This window comes from Micropterus dolomieu, linkage group LG10 (assembly GCF_021292245.1).
Source record: "Micropterus dolomieu isolate WLL.071019.BEF.003 ecotype Adirondacks linkage group LG10, ASM2129224v1, whole genome shotgun sequence".
Lineage (NCBI taxonomy): Eukaryota > Metazoa > Chordata > Actinopteri > Centrarchiformes > Centrarchidae > Micropterus > Micropterus dolomieu.
The window spans coordinates 6,012,973-6,028,372 of record NC_060159.1 but is presented as its reverse complement, the minus strand read 5'-3'; the positions used below and the strand labels follow the sequence as shown (position 1 = coordinate 6,028,372).

The following is a 15,400-nucleotide window of genomic DNA, read 5'->3' as shown; positions in this document are numbered from 1 at the left end:
CTGGAGCACAGGAACTGCTGTGGTTATATGTGAGGAGTCAGGATACAACGTACTTTCCCGTGTTCACTTCCCCTGTGGCTGCAGGTCATGTCTCTATTTCAGCTGAAATGAGGTCACCAAACAAGAAGAAAAGCAAACCCAGTACAAATGTTTGTCTTCTTCTCTGGCTCCCACACATTCTCAGGAAGAAAAGGGAACATGGCCGCATCTTTGTCACGCCTGTGCCTCTGTAGCAAAAAAAGGGTACACGGGTCCAATGGGCCGCTGCAGAGGCAGCCTCTGAGAGGCTAACAAAGGCAGATCACTCACAGGTTAAAGAGGTCTTAGGTTTCATGGGGCCCATCTTGAATCATTTTTCTAGATCCAGGTTCAAACAGTTTTTTGAGCAGGTTATCTAACGTTATCTGTCTGACCTAATCTGTTTCTTTTAGCTTACAATCAGTCATGTGCACGCTCTGGCTCTGTTGGTATGTATAAATAGATAGCCTTAATGGCATTAAAACGCCTCTTCTGCTAACATTTAGCTAGTAATTGTCCAAATACTGCAAATGTGTTGCATGTTTGACAGGTGTGCTTTTTCCTTTGGCCCTCTGGCTGGGTGTTCTTCCAAGAAAGAGAAAACATGGGACACTTCAAAAACTTCAGAGAAGATGACGAGACTTTATCTCAATTACAGGGCTGCAACCAACGATGTGGATTATTTTCTCAATTAAAATCGATCAATTGTTGGGCTATAAATTGTCAGAAAATGGTGAAAAATGGCAATCAGTCCCCAAGCCCACATTGGTTGTTAACTTGCTACTCCACAGAGAATACAGAGGGGTGTGTAACAAAGAGCTACATAAATGTGACCTATCACAGATGCCCTTGACTCTCCAGTTGAGTTCTTCCATCTTGCTGACGTTTAATTTGGACAAATATTGTTGCCAAAAAGTATATCCCAAATTCTCCATGGTCATAAAAAAATGAAAGCCAGCCAAAATACCTGAGCTTCAGAGTTTCGCACTTGTCGCTGTTACCAGTAATCCAGAATTAATGTTTTCTTTTGTCATGTTTCTGGACATTTTTTCCCCAAATGGTGACACTTCCAATACTGTTATTAAAATCACATCTAGATTGAAGAGAAGTGTTTATACAGCCTATGGCTGTCTTGTTTCTTCTTTCGATCAGAATAAACTACTGTACAGTCAGTTACTTGGTAAAAGAAATGTATGAATGAATTAATTAATGACATGCCTCACGTATTTGCAGTGTGAAATCTTCTATAGTACAATACAAAACCGTTTCGGGGGAAGACAACATCTGATATTACAACTCCCTTAGGGTTTTTCCTACCACGGCTACCTGATTAGGACAACCAATTAATTGTGTTTATCCAACTTCAGCTTCATTGACTTCTTGGGAAAACTCAATTAAATTAGTTTATATTAATCATAGAAGCTGGGGCATTCTCAGACAAATCTCTCTGGGGTGGAACACAATAACAAGCAACAACATGAGACCTCGACGGGACTATGACAGCTTGAATACATCTGCATGTTGTGTGTTGTGTCTGGCTGAGCCCAGTCTGAGAGTTTCTTGTGTCAACACAAGGAAATGTCAGGATGAAGTCACCACTTGGCACCCAAGCACAGGGCACCTCTCCTTAACGGCCAGGGCACACCGGCATTGTTGCAAGGCCAGCTAGATTGCAGCAGACTTGGCTGTGTATGTTTGGCGGGGGGGGGGGGAAACAACACATGTGTAATGAATAACACAGTTGGGTAATGCTTTTAGACGGGCAGAAAAGTACCTCTTTATTCCTTTGCAGACACAAAAAAAATAATTAAATAAATCACCAAATCCAGCCACTTCCAGTATTTTACCAGCCAGCATAGCTCCATTTTTAGCACAGAATAGGTTTTCCAGATGGTGGCTGGTGAAGTAAACCAACTTTGCAGCCACAGCCAGAATTGACCACCATTAAACTGACTTAACTGCCATCCTGTGTGTCTTTGACACTGCCTAACATAGTAGTTTAAACTGTTAAGAAATAAAGGAAGAAAGAAAAAAATATACCAAACTTCTTTTTATTATACTTTTGTTTCTTATTGCCTGCTATATTATTCATTTGTCTCGATCCAGGGAAATGATTTGTTCCTGCGCTGCCTCAAACTGCTGCAGCTCATCTTTCAGGGCTTTAAAAAGACAAGCAGGCCAGGCAGGCATGCTCCGGCAGCTAGCTGGGCCTCTGCGCCAGATAAAAAAGGTGAGTTGTTCACATTCCTGCTTCATGCACAAACCAAACCCCCGAAGTCACACACACACACACTCCTTCTGCACAAATGATTGAGTTGTTTGTGTGTGTGTGGTCCCTGTGCCTCCTGTGCGTTGTTTTTTCTAACTTTGCTTTAACCAGGGGAGTGGGAAAGTTACAAAACTGAAGATTTGTCACTAAAAACTCCTTTCCTTATTATAAACTAACCAAATCCTGTGTATAACATTTAGGGTATTGCAATAGTGATTGCTATGCTGCAATGGCAATAAAAGACCACTCTTTACAGCAGCAACATCTTTCTGATAAGAGACAGCTATGTTAATTTAAGTTAAGTTATCAACGGGCTTTCACCTACACACCCATAAAAAGGAAAACAAACGGACATGTAAAGCAGTTGTGAAAACTAAACTGAACCAAAAGAGGGTTGGTGCAATGACAGAAAGGCATCTACCTTATGCAAGAGTGTGTTTTCATGGGAATAAATAGTGGCCCGGAGGATAGGACATCTTTATGAGATCTTTCCTGGATTCATATCAAAACTCTGAGTGGGCCTGGTTAAGATCTTTCTCACTATAGTTAATGTGCTTCTGTGTATTTGGTTAGTCCTTGTCATCAACTTAACTTTTTATTTTTTAACATCATATCTGTTTTTGTCAAACATTTAATTAAACAAAAAAGTGAAAAAAGTGGCCTTGGTATCAGCTTTAGGGAGGTGAGAGGAGAGCAGGCCAACTGAGCCCCACTACTACTATAAAAGGAATATGATGGGGAAGGGAGGGCCACTGCACCACCAACAGTATTAGCCTATCATCTTACCAAAAATACAGGGACACTGGATGCAAGGGCCAAACAAGAGGAAATTAAAAGAAATAAAATAAGCTTTCTTACCCCAGTCCAAGAACTCCAGGATATTTTTCTCTCTTCTGAGCGGGGAGTTGTTGCATTCATCGTACAGGCAGACCAGGATGTCCAGCAGCGTTTCCACGCTCAGACACTGGCCATTAGACTGAGCTGGCCCGTCCAGGATCAGCTTCTCCAGCTTCTTCAAACGCACCTCTCCCGACATGATTATTCCGGCTTGTTGGTTTTAGAAGTAATGATGATGAAGGAGAAGGAGGTGGGGGGCAGGCGAAATGAGCAAACACCTCCTCGGCCTGTTAGTTAGCGCAGAGGGGCCTGTAAAGAAGTTCTGTCACCTTGAATATGTCTAGAAAAATAACCAAACTTTTGAGTCGAGGGCTAGCCGGGGCTAATTCCGCGTTAAAGGCGACCTATTCATGACCCCCTCTCGGGATCCAGTATCTAAGAGGTGAATAAGACGTGTAGCGCATCCCCATTTTATAACACCTATCCCCACAGGGCACATACGAAAAGAAGTAACGCTAGTCACAATTACAGACCCTGGCTGCCCCGGGCCGGCTGATTTTGATGAATTCCCAACGTTAGCTGGCAGTTTTCTGCTCTTCTCTGTGTGGTAAATGGAGGCTAATCGAGTGGATGCGGTTCAACAGATCCCCCTGAGTTGTTGTGGCATATGTTTGGGATTCTCCATTCTTGCAGCAACCCAAAAAAGCAAGGCAGATCTGCAATGCTACAAAGCCCCAGCGCCCCTCCTCTGCTCCAGGAATGGAAGGGCGACACAGGCTTAGTTAGCAGCCTGCTAGGTTAGCGGTTTAGCTAGCCAGCGTTAGCTAACGTTAACGTTACTTTTCCTCGTCCCTAAATGCCATCGTTGCCCCTTTTCCCACAGGAGTTGACATACAATACGCAGAGTGTCAACACCGCTCAAATGAATTTGATCCCTTTCGACAGTGTGGTTATTTTTCATCCAACTGGAAAATATTCCCTTGTTTTCACAACTCAGTGTTGGCAGATATGTTCTTTAAATCCCATTCTTCGTCCAGAAACCAAATGTCTTTAGTTTCTTCACAGTTCAAAACGTCGGTTAGTTCAAGAGTTCCAACAGCGCGTAAGTTGGCCGTCAAAAATGCGGGTCCTTTTTTTGAAGGTTACAGAGGAGCTCGTTTCACGTCAAGAGGAAAGCTGTGGTCTGTCTTGCTTATTCCAAATACGGGACACAGCCTAAACTCCCCCCTGTCCTTTCCTTTGCCTTGCCTGCCTCCCCCGCCGGTCGGTCGCTTCTTGCAGTCTTTGCACAGTCAAGCTACCAGTAGCCTGCTGCCAGAGACTTTGACAGGAAAGACGCCCGAGTAGACACCTCTATCTGTAACGCCGCGCTGGATTATGGGAAGCAGGGCTCGGCTGTAAAATATGAATGACTTACAAATGGACGCTTAGCCCGCGACGCTGCTAGTCCACATTGAAAACACAACTTATAAACGCTCATAGATTACTTTACCTCTTTGTTACTCAATGAAGAATATCTTAGTTGCGACGCGGTACGTTTCGAGACAGTTATGTGCTTCATATAACTGTTATACGAAAAATAATGTCGCTGGTGTCCAACTTTCACGCATGCGTAGGGCGCTGAATCCTGAAATCGGCCATCTTTGATGTGCCATAGCGTGAAGGCGTCCATTCCGTTACAGCTAGCAGCCCATCTTCCAGCAGTGTAGCATTTCTGGCTGCTGCTGCAGGCAAAATCCCAGATCATCATCATGGCGCCCGTCACAGCATCTGCTGTGCGGAAGGGGGGGGTGGTGTGGCTGTCAATATTGTGAATGGAAACTGCGGGTTGTCTGTCAGTCTGCCGGTGACGTGGTGGGGAGAGGACGCATTTTCTTCAGACTGGAATAATAACATCCGCTGTCCCTTTAACTGGCTGCTCAACACTCCGTTTATGGAGATATACCCACGCAATGGTGTTGTCTGCGCCAATATAACCTGTGCTGAGAGTGACCTGATAGCTGCTGCAGTGGGCCACAATCACACAACCTTCAGATAAAACATGGCAGCCTGTGTGTGTGCTCCACTAATGCAACTGCCTAAACCTGCCAAATTCTGACATTATATGGGAGTTTATGGCACCCTAGCTACAACTGGCATATGAAAGTTGTGTATTTATCTCAGAATACTACTGCATGCCTACATGCACCTCATAGATGGCATCAGAAATGGCTACTATGTGTGGTCTCAATAGGCCATTGACTGTAGCCCCAAAACGGCGTTTACTTTTGAAAGTACTCTATTAATGTAATATTGAGATTCTTAAATTCTGACTGCTTTTCCCATCTCTCAACGTCAAAGCTGCATCAAGTTTGTCCCGGATTTTCTGTCGGGCGGGAGAAGCTCAGTGCTGAGAGCATACTCTCTAAGATAAACAGGCTTGTAGGTTAGAGTTTGACTTAATGATGACACTGAGCCCTGCTGTATCCCTGCAAGCCAACTGAGTCAGACTTTTTATAAGCACAGATCCCTAAGTGAGAATTAAGGACATACAATAGGTAAATCACACAGACTGCTGGTTGTCACTTATTTGCACTCATTTGTTGTTTCTAACCTGCTGGAGTGGCCATCATACTCACATTGCTAGCTAATAATATATTGTATGAAAATAATAATACCCATGCCTTAAATGTCATCACAGAAATCATGAAAGTATTGAGTAAAAGTGATATTTTACAGTGTCATCCAGTTCTATTAGCCACCCACTGGACAAAGCACCTGAAGGCCATTTATTCACAGAGTTCCACCGAACTATTACCTCCTGTTGGGAAATGTCCCATCCTTTTGAAGTGAGGTGGTTATCGCTGCTCAAAGTACATCTATTAATGATTAACAGCCTCCATAGCAACTGAATCTTAGTGGGTAGGGAGAAAGACACAGAAGCCTTGTGTTATTATGTCTGTGTGACACACACCAACAAAATTACGCTTCTATATTGCAAATGGATTTCTTGCTGCAAGCCTTTGCACTGCCAGAGTGAATAAACGCACAAAGACGCACTGTGATGAACTGAGCACACACACACACCAGCTCAACATGCAAGATGTGTCCAATAAAACAGATTTTGATGGTGACCAAGTGTAATTTGAAGCATACTGCCTTGGCATGACTGTTTATCAGAAACAGCCAAGCAGCAGTTTATATTTCCTGCAATGTGTTACCACTCCGAGATGACTGATTGGCTTGGTTTAGGAATGTATTCTGTTAACAACAGCAAAAGTATATAACAGCATAACAACAAAACTGCAGAAGAGAAAACGTCTTTGCTCTCTCCCATTCTTTCACAACATTTATGACTCTCTCCCATGTGTGTGGCACTGCAGGTCCAGGTCACCTTATTAAAATCCACTCAAAAATGGAATTCACAAGATAAATATTATATTGTGTTTTAGTTCAGTTTACATGTATGATGTCGAGTTGTTTGTGTTATACGTCTAATTTGGATATATTTGCAATACACTTGATACATTTGATGTATTGTTTTCTCTGTACCACCCCTCTCTGGGATTCATGTGCTTTTTTTGATTCAGGTTTTTATTGAGCACTCGAGTTGTGAGTTGCTTGGAGATGTTTATCACCGTGGGTGGGTTAAATAGGTAACCACACTTCACATTGTCATAGAGTCTATCGTCAGCCTATTGATTCATATGGGTGTGGGGATCAACATTTAGACCTGACAAAGAGCCGCCTGGGATCAAAACATTGTGCATGTCATCTGTGGTTCCGAGTCTTTTTATTGAATATGAATAAAGTGCAGCAAAGCACTGTTGAGGATGTCATGACAGTAAATAAAGGAGCACATTAAAAACAGCAATGGAGATTTTTACTGAGATATAATAGCCTATCTTGACTGAAAGCAGGAAGCCATAAATTAAAAAAAACAAAACAACTTCTCAGATTTTAATATAAAAGGCATTTATTTCACTTTCAATGCAGATGGTCTTTTAAAGTAAGATGAAGAAGTGCGTTAGAACAACATTAAAAAACACAATAAAAAGCAAACTCAAATCAGTTAAAATGAAATAGTAGTTAGTGGAGTTATGGTGTAGTAATACGTTTCCCTAAATTCCATAAAGAAAATAAAAGTGCAGTATAGAAATGAAGCCAATAGCCAGAAAGTGTGGGGTGGTGATAGGGGTTTCCTGCTTGTGAAGACATGTTTCTGTTTTATAAAACTAGGACTTTACTGTCCCACATAAGGCAATGTAAACACTGTTTTAGGTGGGTGTTTCCCATAGACTGTATAGGTGTTTCCTTTAAAGCCACTAGCTGCTTCTCGTGTGATCACAGCGCCCTCTGCTGTACAAATAGCTTCACCAACTATTAACTAACTCAAACTGGTGTATTTTGTGCAGGTCATTGCAGCTGCCTTGTATTTGTTGTAAATGGGTATTTCTTGTGTGTTCTTGTTAGTTTTTAATCAGCCTTCTTTATTATTTACACAGTTTTTTTGTTCAGTGAATTTGCGATGAAAACGGCATCCTTTCTTTTTTGGATTTTATCGGTCTGATCAGGTTGATGATAAGCATGCTGCACACTTAAAGTCTCCCCTATGTCGATTAATTAAAAGTTAATGAAAATATTTATTGTTAGTCCTATCTAATCACGTCTGATCCTATTTGGTTAAGTCTACACTGGGATTAAACCCTATGTCTCTGCGCTGATTGAGCCGTCATTAGCTGTGTGAAATGCAATTAGACTCCCCTGTACTTTGTCTAGAAGTAGAGGCCATTGAGCAATAATTGTATTGTCCTTGCACAGGTCTAGCGCTTTCCCCTCTGACAGACGGATCAGTGATTATTGGCAGCCAGCTCGATGGATTGATCCAGACTCGGAGTGTATCTTTTGAGGTCTGCAGCCGCAGCAAAGGCTTTGTGGGGGCCATTAAGGTGCAAACTAGAGCGGTTCATGTCCTCAAATATTTGGTATTGAGATAAAGCTGGCAATAGTAGATCAGGAAGTCGGTGACAATACAGCCACGTGAATAATGAGGATTTTGCGCTGACCACCAACACAAGTTCAATATTGACTTTTTGCAGAAGGCAGCAGCTCCGCCCTGTTCCCCGGGAGACTCCCAATGAGATGCTGATATGCAATGTCTCTTACCTCAACCACAGGGAAAACAACCAAACTGCTGCCAGGTCTTCCTCCTGAGGGCTCAATATTTCTCTCATATCAGCATTTAAACCATGGCCTTATGCAAACAGCAGTTTTTGCAAGTAAAGGGGATTTCATGTTTCACAAATGGAAGGGGGCGACCTATAAACTGGACTGCTTTTGAATGCAAATGTCTGGATGTTAATTAACACCTGTGTTGTTGATTGTGGGAGCTTATTGGCCTTTGATTGAAAAGAAATGGCACCTAGGAGCATCAGATGTAGCTTTGAACTAGGCAACTTGTCTTTGATTGGCATGGGAAGGAAGAAAGACTGAGAAATATCACACAAAGGGCATCTTAATTTCCCAAATTAGGGGTTGTAATGTGAGGGATAGAGGTTGCCATGGGCTCTGGACAACAGGCACTTAGACCTGGCCTTTGGCTGGACGGGTCAATGAATGTGCTCTGAATTTACATGTCTGCACTGATGATTCTGACATCAGGTAATCTGATAGACCAGTTTGAACCTCACCTGTGGACTTTGTAGACTCTACTGTGGAGCTTACTGTTCATATTCAGGGTTCTACTCCTTTGTAAACCAATTTTTTGGAAATAAATGTTTCATTTGCCAGTACTTGAAAAACACTGATTCAGTCTTCAAAACAATGTGGCCAACTGTGTCATTACTTACTGATGGATGTGTGCTGAATGTGTATGTGAATTTTATAAAATATGTGGCTTTATTCTTCCATTAGGGTCCCTTTCTAACATCTGCACAGCCCTTTAGGCTCATTTACAGTATTTTCTCTGTTGATCAATGCTTAATTAATGAGCACCACCCCATCAAATAAGCTAATAAAATAAATAAATAAAGTCTCATGATTAAAGTTGACATTTTCCAGGGCTAATTTTGTACAAATATCCCAAATTGAAGGAAGAATGAAAGACTAATATGAGATCAGTGGTTACACTACATGTGCACTATTGCAAATTGCACATTTCATTCATTCAAGTCATACAAAAACTTGCAAGAAAAGAAAATCCTGCTATGAACTTGCAATAACATTGCTAATAGCAAATTAATTAGGCTAAAACACAAATATCACAGCATTAATATCATAATGATTTAGCTATTATAACTCTGTAATAATGTTATTACTCCATGCACACATAATTGAGTTTGCACACATGTAATTGGATATTATACAAATCTTTATTTCAGTACCTGTCATGCATGGACTGTGTCATGTGGTATCAGCTCTAAAGCACTAATTAATAATTTGTCCTGTTTGTAAGCTGCTGGCAGCAGTGAGCGGGTCTGGTGGTCATCTGTCATTTGCTCTTCCTGTGTGCCCCTTCAGTCTGTCTGACATCTCTAAGCAAACACCGCCCCAATACACAACCACCACTGGCAGGGCCTTCTGGGCAGCCAGTCAGAGCTCCCCTCTTCTAATGTTTGTGTGACAAAAAAGGCAAGGCAAATCCTCGCAATGGAATCAGATAATCACCAACCTGTGAAGAGCCTGCCCCAATCCACATCCACGCCAACCCCCCCCCTCCAGCCCCCGGATTAACTGTCTGTTTGGCTAATAATTTTAATCTGCTGGAGAGGGCCAAGAATGGGTAACAGGGCTCGGAATAAACATCTAATCCTCTAGTCCCCCTCCTCCCTCGAAAGCGCTACACTATTTCCTACCCGACCCCTTGTTGTACACTTGCACCAAAGTGACCAGGCAGGATTGCCTGCTGGTTTTTAGTCCAGATCTTCTTGTTTTTTAGCCACCCAGACAGTCATAAGCCCGCTGTTTGACAGACTGTTGCCAGACTGCCCTGGCCTGACATCGTCCAGTGGAATGTACACGTCGGAGTGTGGGGTGTGTGTAGACAAGGGTGCTACAGAAGAGAGGGCACTTCAGGTTCGCAGGGTCAAGAGATGTCTGTCTGGGACGCATGTGTAGCAGCAGAGAACACGCTTCAGAGTGGGCCAGGGAGACAAGCTCTTTAATTCTGGAGAAATAATAAGAGTGTCGAGACACAAAGAGAAGTTGGCAATATGTTCAACTATGTCAAATAAACACCAGCTGTGAAAACACTAGGCCTATTCAGATGCTTTTTAATTTTTGGGAAATAGCAGCAAGTCCCACAAAACTCTAAAATGTTTCTACACCCAGTGGTAATGACTGGGTTTCTGAATGTGATACTAATACTTGAGGTCAATTATTTTTTGTGTTGACCATCAATATTTAAAATTTGACAAATTCACTGCTAAAAAAATCCATTTCAGTTCTTCATCTATGTACTCTAGAATGTTCTTCTTTCTAGGGTAGAAAAGCCCCTGAAAGAGCATTTACCTATTTCAATTTGTAATTTGATTGTCTGATTGTCCACCAGGAAGATGCATCTAAATTACTGTATTTATTTACACCATGAAGAGAAGATTGTAGATCCTCATTCTGGCATCAAATGCAACACAGGTCATCTACAATAGTTTTAGTGGAACTATGGTGAAATTGTACCTCCACAATGCGGATGGCACTCTGGTCTAATTGTTGCTGTTTGAAGTATGGCCACTTAGATATCCTGTTTAGAATGGGGCTGTATTGTCGCACCTTTGTTCTGATAAGGGTCCCTGCCCCCATTGACGAAGTGCGAACGACTGGGAGGGCCGCAACAATATAAGGGGCTAGAGGAGTGTCAGAGGGACACTGTCTTTCTCTGGGTGACTTTTGCTACCGTGCTGCTGTTTATCACACTGAATTTTTTACACATGGATTTCCTCCGCGCTTGTGTCCTTTGCACCGCTCTCTTCGGTCTCGCCAAGGCTTTTACGCACCAGGATATGAAGGACGCGCTGCTGCAGAAACTTGGTTTGGATGAAGTTCCTAAAATTCATAAGAGGGATTTGGAGAATCTGGTTATTCCGGTGCATATCAGAAATAAGTACTTGTCCATGCTGAAGATGCACCACAGCAGGAGACGCAGATCTCTGCCAAGCCTGGCGGGCATCCTGAGGGGAATCCCTGGTAATGCAGGTAAGGACCTTTCAAATTTTAAACCATATCACATGCAATTTGTAGGAATTCATATAAAAATAGCTTTGACACTGATATCAGTTGACGGGACAATTAAATCCGTGCGTAATTGCACCACTTGTATAGTCTATTTTACGCACCAAATTGCCTCAGTTAAACAGTAATTTTAAGCTACATGGCCTAAAACGATTTAAATGCTTTGTGTTTTAGACATTTCCGGGGAGTATGTGTATTCTGACACCACTCGGCATCGCATGGTGTTCGATATGGAAGCGAGGATCCCGGATAACAGCGAGGTGACCATGGCGGAGCTGAAGCTCTACCAGCGGGCTTCCTATCACAAACGGTTCGCTGTGGAGAGGAAGAACCTCCGGCCCGTCAACAACGCCCGGGTCAGCATCTACTGGGTGGAGGTGTTGCCAAACGGACCCAATAGGACATCTTTGGTAGATTCACGGTAAGGGATCATTTTCTCATGGCGACAAGTTGGGGATGTATTAACAGTAGAGCAATTAAGAGGCGACATCATCACGGGCTCACTGGGTTAACCTTAACAGTAATTTAATTGTAATCTTCTCCAGGAAATATTCTTTTTTTTTTTTAAATCTCGTTTTAATTAAGCGCCCTTATCTCTCGTGCTCACAGGTTGATCCCCATTCACGAGACAGGCTGGAAGAGCTTTGATGTGACCCAGGCGGTGCACTATTGGTCCAAGACGCAGCAGAAGACACCTATGCACCTGGAGGTGTGGATCGAGGGCGAGAGACCTGGCAGCTACGCGGCAGAGATGGCCAAGAGTGTCCGCTTTACCACCCAGGAGCAGACGGACAACACCTTGGGAAAGCCCGAGCTCATCCTCTACACACTCAACCTCGAAGAATATGGGTAAGGGCGCGAGCTTTTGATATACAGGATATTGGATGAGTGTGACAATTAGCCCCCATCTTCTTACCTGTCACAATTTGCATTCATTAGTAGATTTGTAGTAGCGTGACACATGGGCGTCAGTTTGCTCACTCTCGTGGTTTGGAGAAATCTAAGAGCAAAATAGTGACCAGCGTTAAATAAACCAACAAGAACAAAAGCACATGCACTTAATTCACGTGTTCCCTACATACTCATTCTGATACCATTCTAAATATGTTTTAATTAGGCCTATTTCAAACAGTAAACATCATAATTGGATAACCATGGCAAGCAGGCGTGTGGCTGAGAGATGCTGGGGACTTCGTAACAACAGTCATCTCACTTTCTTCATCCTTTCTCTTCCTCAGTTCTCGCGGCGACTGCGATGTCAACCAAAACAAAGACTCCTGCTGCAGGGAAAAGTACTTCATCAACTTCCGTGCTCTCACCTGGACGCAGTACTGGATCATTGAGCCTGCAGGCTACCAGGCCTTCAAGTGCACCGGAGGCTGCAAGCAGCCGAAGCGCAACTACGGGTACGGGGAGAGGCGGTGCGCGGTGTCTGAGAGCGCCCCGTTACCCATCATGTACCTGGTGAAGAAGGGGGACTACACTGAGATAGAAGTGGCTGAATTCCCCAATATGATTGTAGAGAGATGTGCGTGCACAATGGACAATGTCTCCATAGTATGACGTCATGGAAAACAGCTATAGTGATCCTATAATCACAGACTGCTGGGAAGTATTATAGGAATATTATAGTGTTTTTTTTTTCATTGGGGTGTTGATATATTTAATGGTTTTAAATAACACGTCTAGTACTTTCTATTTAAATGGACATTTATTGGGAGTTTCACACACACAACAGGCAGTCCTGCTGCCAATAACCTCCTTCCACAAGCACTTTTATATATTTTGTAAATTTTTATGTCTTTTATATTCGAATTTGTATGCGTTGTGTTGATTCTGCAGCTGTCATTCAAATTCTGTCTGATGTGTTATATTGTCAAGCTGTACATAATATGGATGAGTATATGTTTGGAAAATAAAAAATATTTTGTTTCATTTAAGACTTTATGGGCTTCCTCTTCCCTGCTGAATGGCCCCATTCACATTCATGATCACATTCACATGCAGTTACATACAGCTGCCGGCCTCCTCTATTTATGCTCATAGGAAGTTGTAGAGCAGAGCAAAATGATTTGCCTAATGACATATACACTGGGGGCACACTGTTGTTGACAATGACGGTCAAACCTACTTGTAATGCCTTATTTACAGTGGGTAGGAGCTACACCGCCACATACAGAGAAACACGAAGTTAATTCACAAGAAGCTACAATGGGCTCTTCATGTGTTTACATCAGACTTAGCCGGGGCCAAAGGTTGGTAATCAGGGCCAATACCTAATGCACTGTTTGCTCTCTGAGTAGGGGGTCTTGTTATTCACTAATATGCTGCTGATGGAGGTAAACATGCTGCCCTGCCAAAGGCAAGCAGCTGTCTGTCTGGGAGGGAAGTGGATTCCCAACATGCACCTCCAGCAACACCAGGAGGTATGGGAACAGGTGGCGCTGTGAAGAATGAATGTCACTCTATAAAAACATGCACCCCCACTTAAGAGTTTTCACTTTTCAGTGTTTTACAACATTAAATCAAAGTAGAACTTATGTGGCTTTTTGACACCGATCAACAAGTATTCATCTCCTTTAAATAGTCACACCGAAATCCTTAATGATGTAGCCAACTGGCTTTAGAAGTCACATAATAAGTTAAATGAAAATCCCCTGTATGTAGATAAACTCACCGGCCACTTTACACCTGTTCAATTACTTGTTAACACAAATAGCTAACCAGCCATCTTCCAATGGCTACTTCCAGCAGGATAATGCACCATGTCGCAAAGCTCAAATCATCTCAAAATGGTTTCTTGAACATGACAATGAGTTCACTGTACTGTGTAATGTGGTGGAATGGAAGATTCGCATCATGGATGTGCAGCCGACAAATCTGCAGCAACTACATGATGCTGCCATGTCAATATGGACCAAAGTCTCTGAGGAATGTTTCCAACACTGAAAGTATGCCACTAAGAATTAAGGCAGTTCTAAAGGCAAAGGGGTCCAACCCGGTACTAGCAAGGTGCACCTAATAAAGTGGCCAGTGAGTGTAGATAGATAGATAGATACTATATTCATCCCAGAAGGGAAATTGCAGGGTATAAATCATAGAATAAACACACCTGTATTTGGATGGTCCAACTTTTGGGAAGTCAGTGTTGTGGCAAATCCTACAATATGAAGACAAAGGAACACTCCAAACAACTCAGCAAAAAAAGATTAATAATCTTTATCTATCTAATCCAAAAGAAAAAGCAAAAATCAGAAACATTCCCAAGTCACTGAACATCACCTGGAGTTCAGTTAAATTAGTCAGAGGGAAATGGAAAGAGTCAGACACAGCTGTATATCTGTTTGGAGCAGGCAGCCCCACAAAACTGGGTGATGACAACTCTGAAGGAGTTCCACGCTCCAGAGCCTGGAGAGGCTGCTCCACCAGTTTCAGCTTTAGAGAAAGCTAATCTTCAACAAGGGTCTACATCCAGGCAGGCAGCTCTGTGGGGATGTACACTGCTCAAAAATAAAAGGGGAACACTTAAACAACATAATGTAACTCCAAGTCAATCACACTCCTGTGAAATTAAACTGTCCACTTAGGAAGCAACACTGATTGACAATCAGTTTCACATGCTGTTGTGCAAATGGAATAGACAACAGGTGGAAATTATAGGCAATTAGCAAGACACCCCCAATAAAGGAGTGGTTCTGCAGGTGGTGACCACAGACCACTTCTCAGTTCCTATGCTTCCTGGCTGATGTTTTGGTCACTTTTGAATGCTGGCGGTGCTTTCACTCTAGTGGTAGCATGAGACGGAGTCTACAACCCACACAAGTGGCTCAGGTAGTGCAGCTCATCCAGGATGGCACATCAATGCGAGCTGTGGCAAGGTTTGCTGTGTCTGTCAGCGTAGTGTCCAGAGCATGGAGGCGCTACCAGGAGACAGGCCAGTACATCAGGAGACGTGGAGGAGGCCGTAGGAGGACAACAACCCAGCAGCAGGACCGCTACCTCTGCCTTTGTGCAAGGAGGAGCAGGAGGAGCACTGCCAGAGCCCTGCAAAATGACCTCCAGCAGGCCACA

At 43.0% G+C, this 15,400-nt stretch overlaps 2 protein-coding genes and 1 long non-coding RNA gene across 8 annotated transcripts in view; 1 reads left to right on the top strand and 2 right to left on the bottom strand.

Annotated features, from left to right (window-relative positions):
• The window catches only part of cdc42bpab (CDC42 binding protein kinase alpha (DMPK-like) b), a 76,522-nt gene extending 71,893 nt beyond the window's left edge, over nt 1-4,629 (bottom strand). The window contains exon 1 of one of the 6 annotated variants that reach the window (XM_046061182.1): nt 3,146-4,629. In XM_046061182.1, the coding sequence (XP_045917138.1) occupies nt 3,146-3,323 (178 nt within the window). In that variant the 5' untranslated portion in view covers nt 3,324-4,629. The remainder of the gene's footprint in view (nt 1-3,145) is intronic. The other 5 variants (XM_046061181.1, XM_046061183.1, XM_046061184.1 and 2 more) reach the window with 5 other exon arrangements.
• A 4,826-nt stretch (nt 4,630-9,455) lies between these two features.
• On the bottom strand, nt 9,456-14,826 carry LOC123977794. The gene is made up of 3 exons (XR_006826763.1): nt 14,442-14,826; nt 12,246-12,329; nt 9,456-10,268 (listed from the first exon to the last, which is right to left on the bottom strand). It is a non-coding gene; the product is annotated as an uncharacterized LOC123977794 (long non-coding RNA).
• lft1 (lefty1) lies at nt 10,942-13,027 on the top strand. The gene is made up of 4 exons (XM_046060767.1): nt 10,942-11,293; nt 11,504-11,750; nt 11,939-12,178; nt 12,568-13,027. The coding sequence occupies exons 1-4, from the start codon at nt 11,029-11,031 to the stop codon at nt 12,890-12,892; spliced, it is 1,077 nt and encodes a 358-aa protein (XP_045916723.1). The 5' UTR covers nt 10,942-11,028; the 3' UTR covers nt 12,893-13,027.
• Nucleotides 14,827-15,400: the final 574 nt, after the last annotated feature.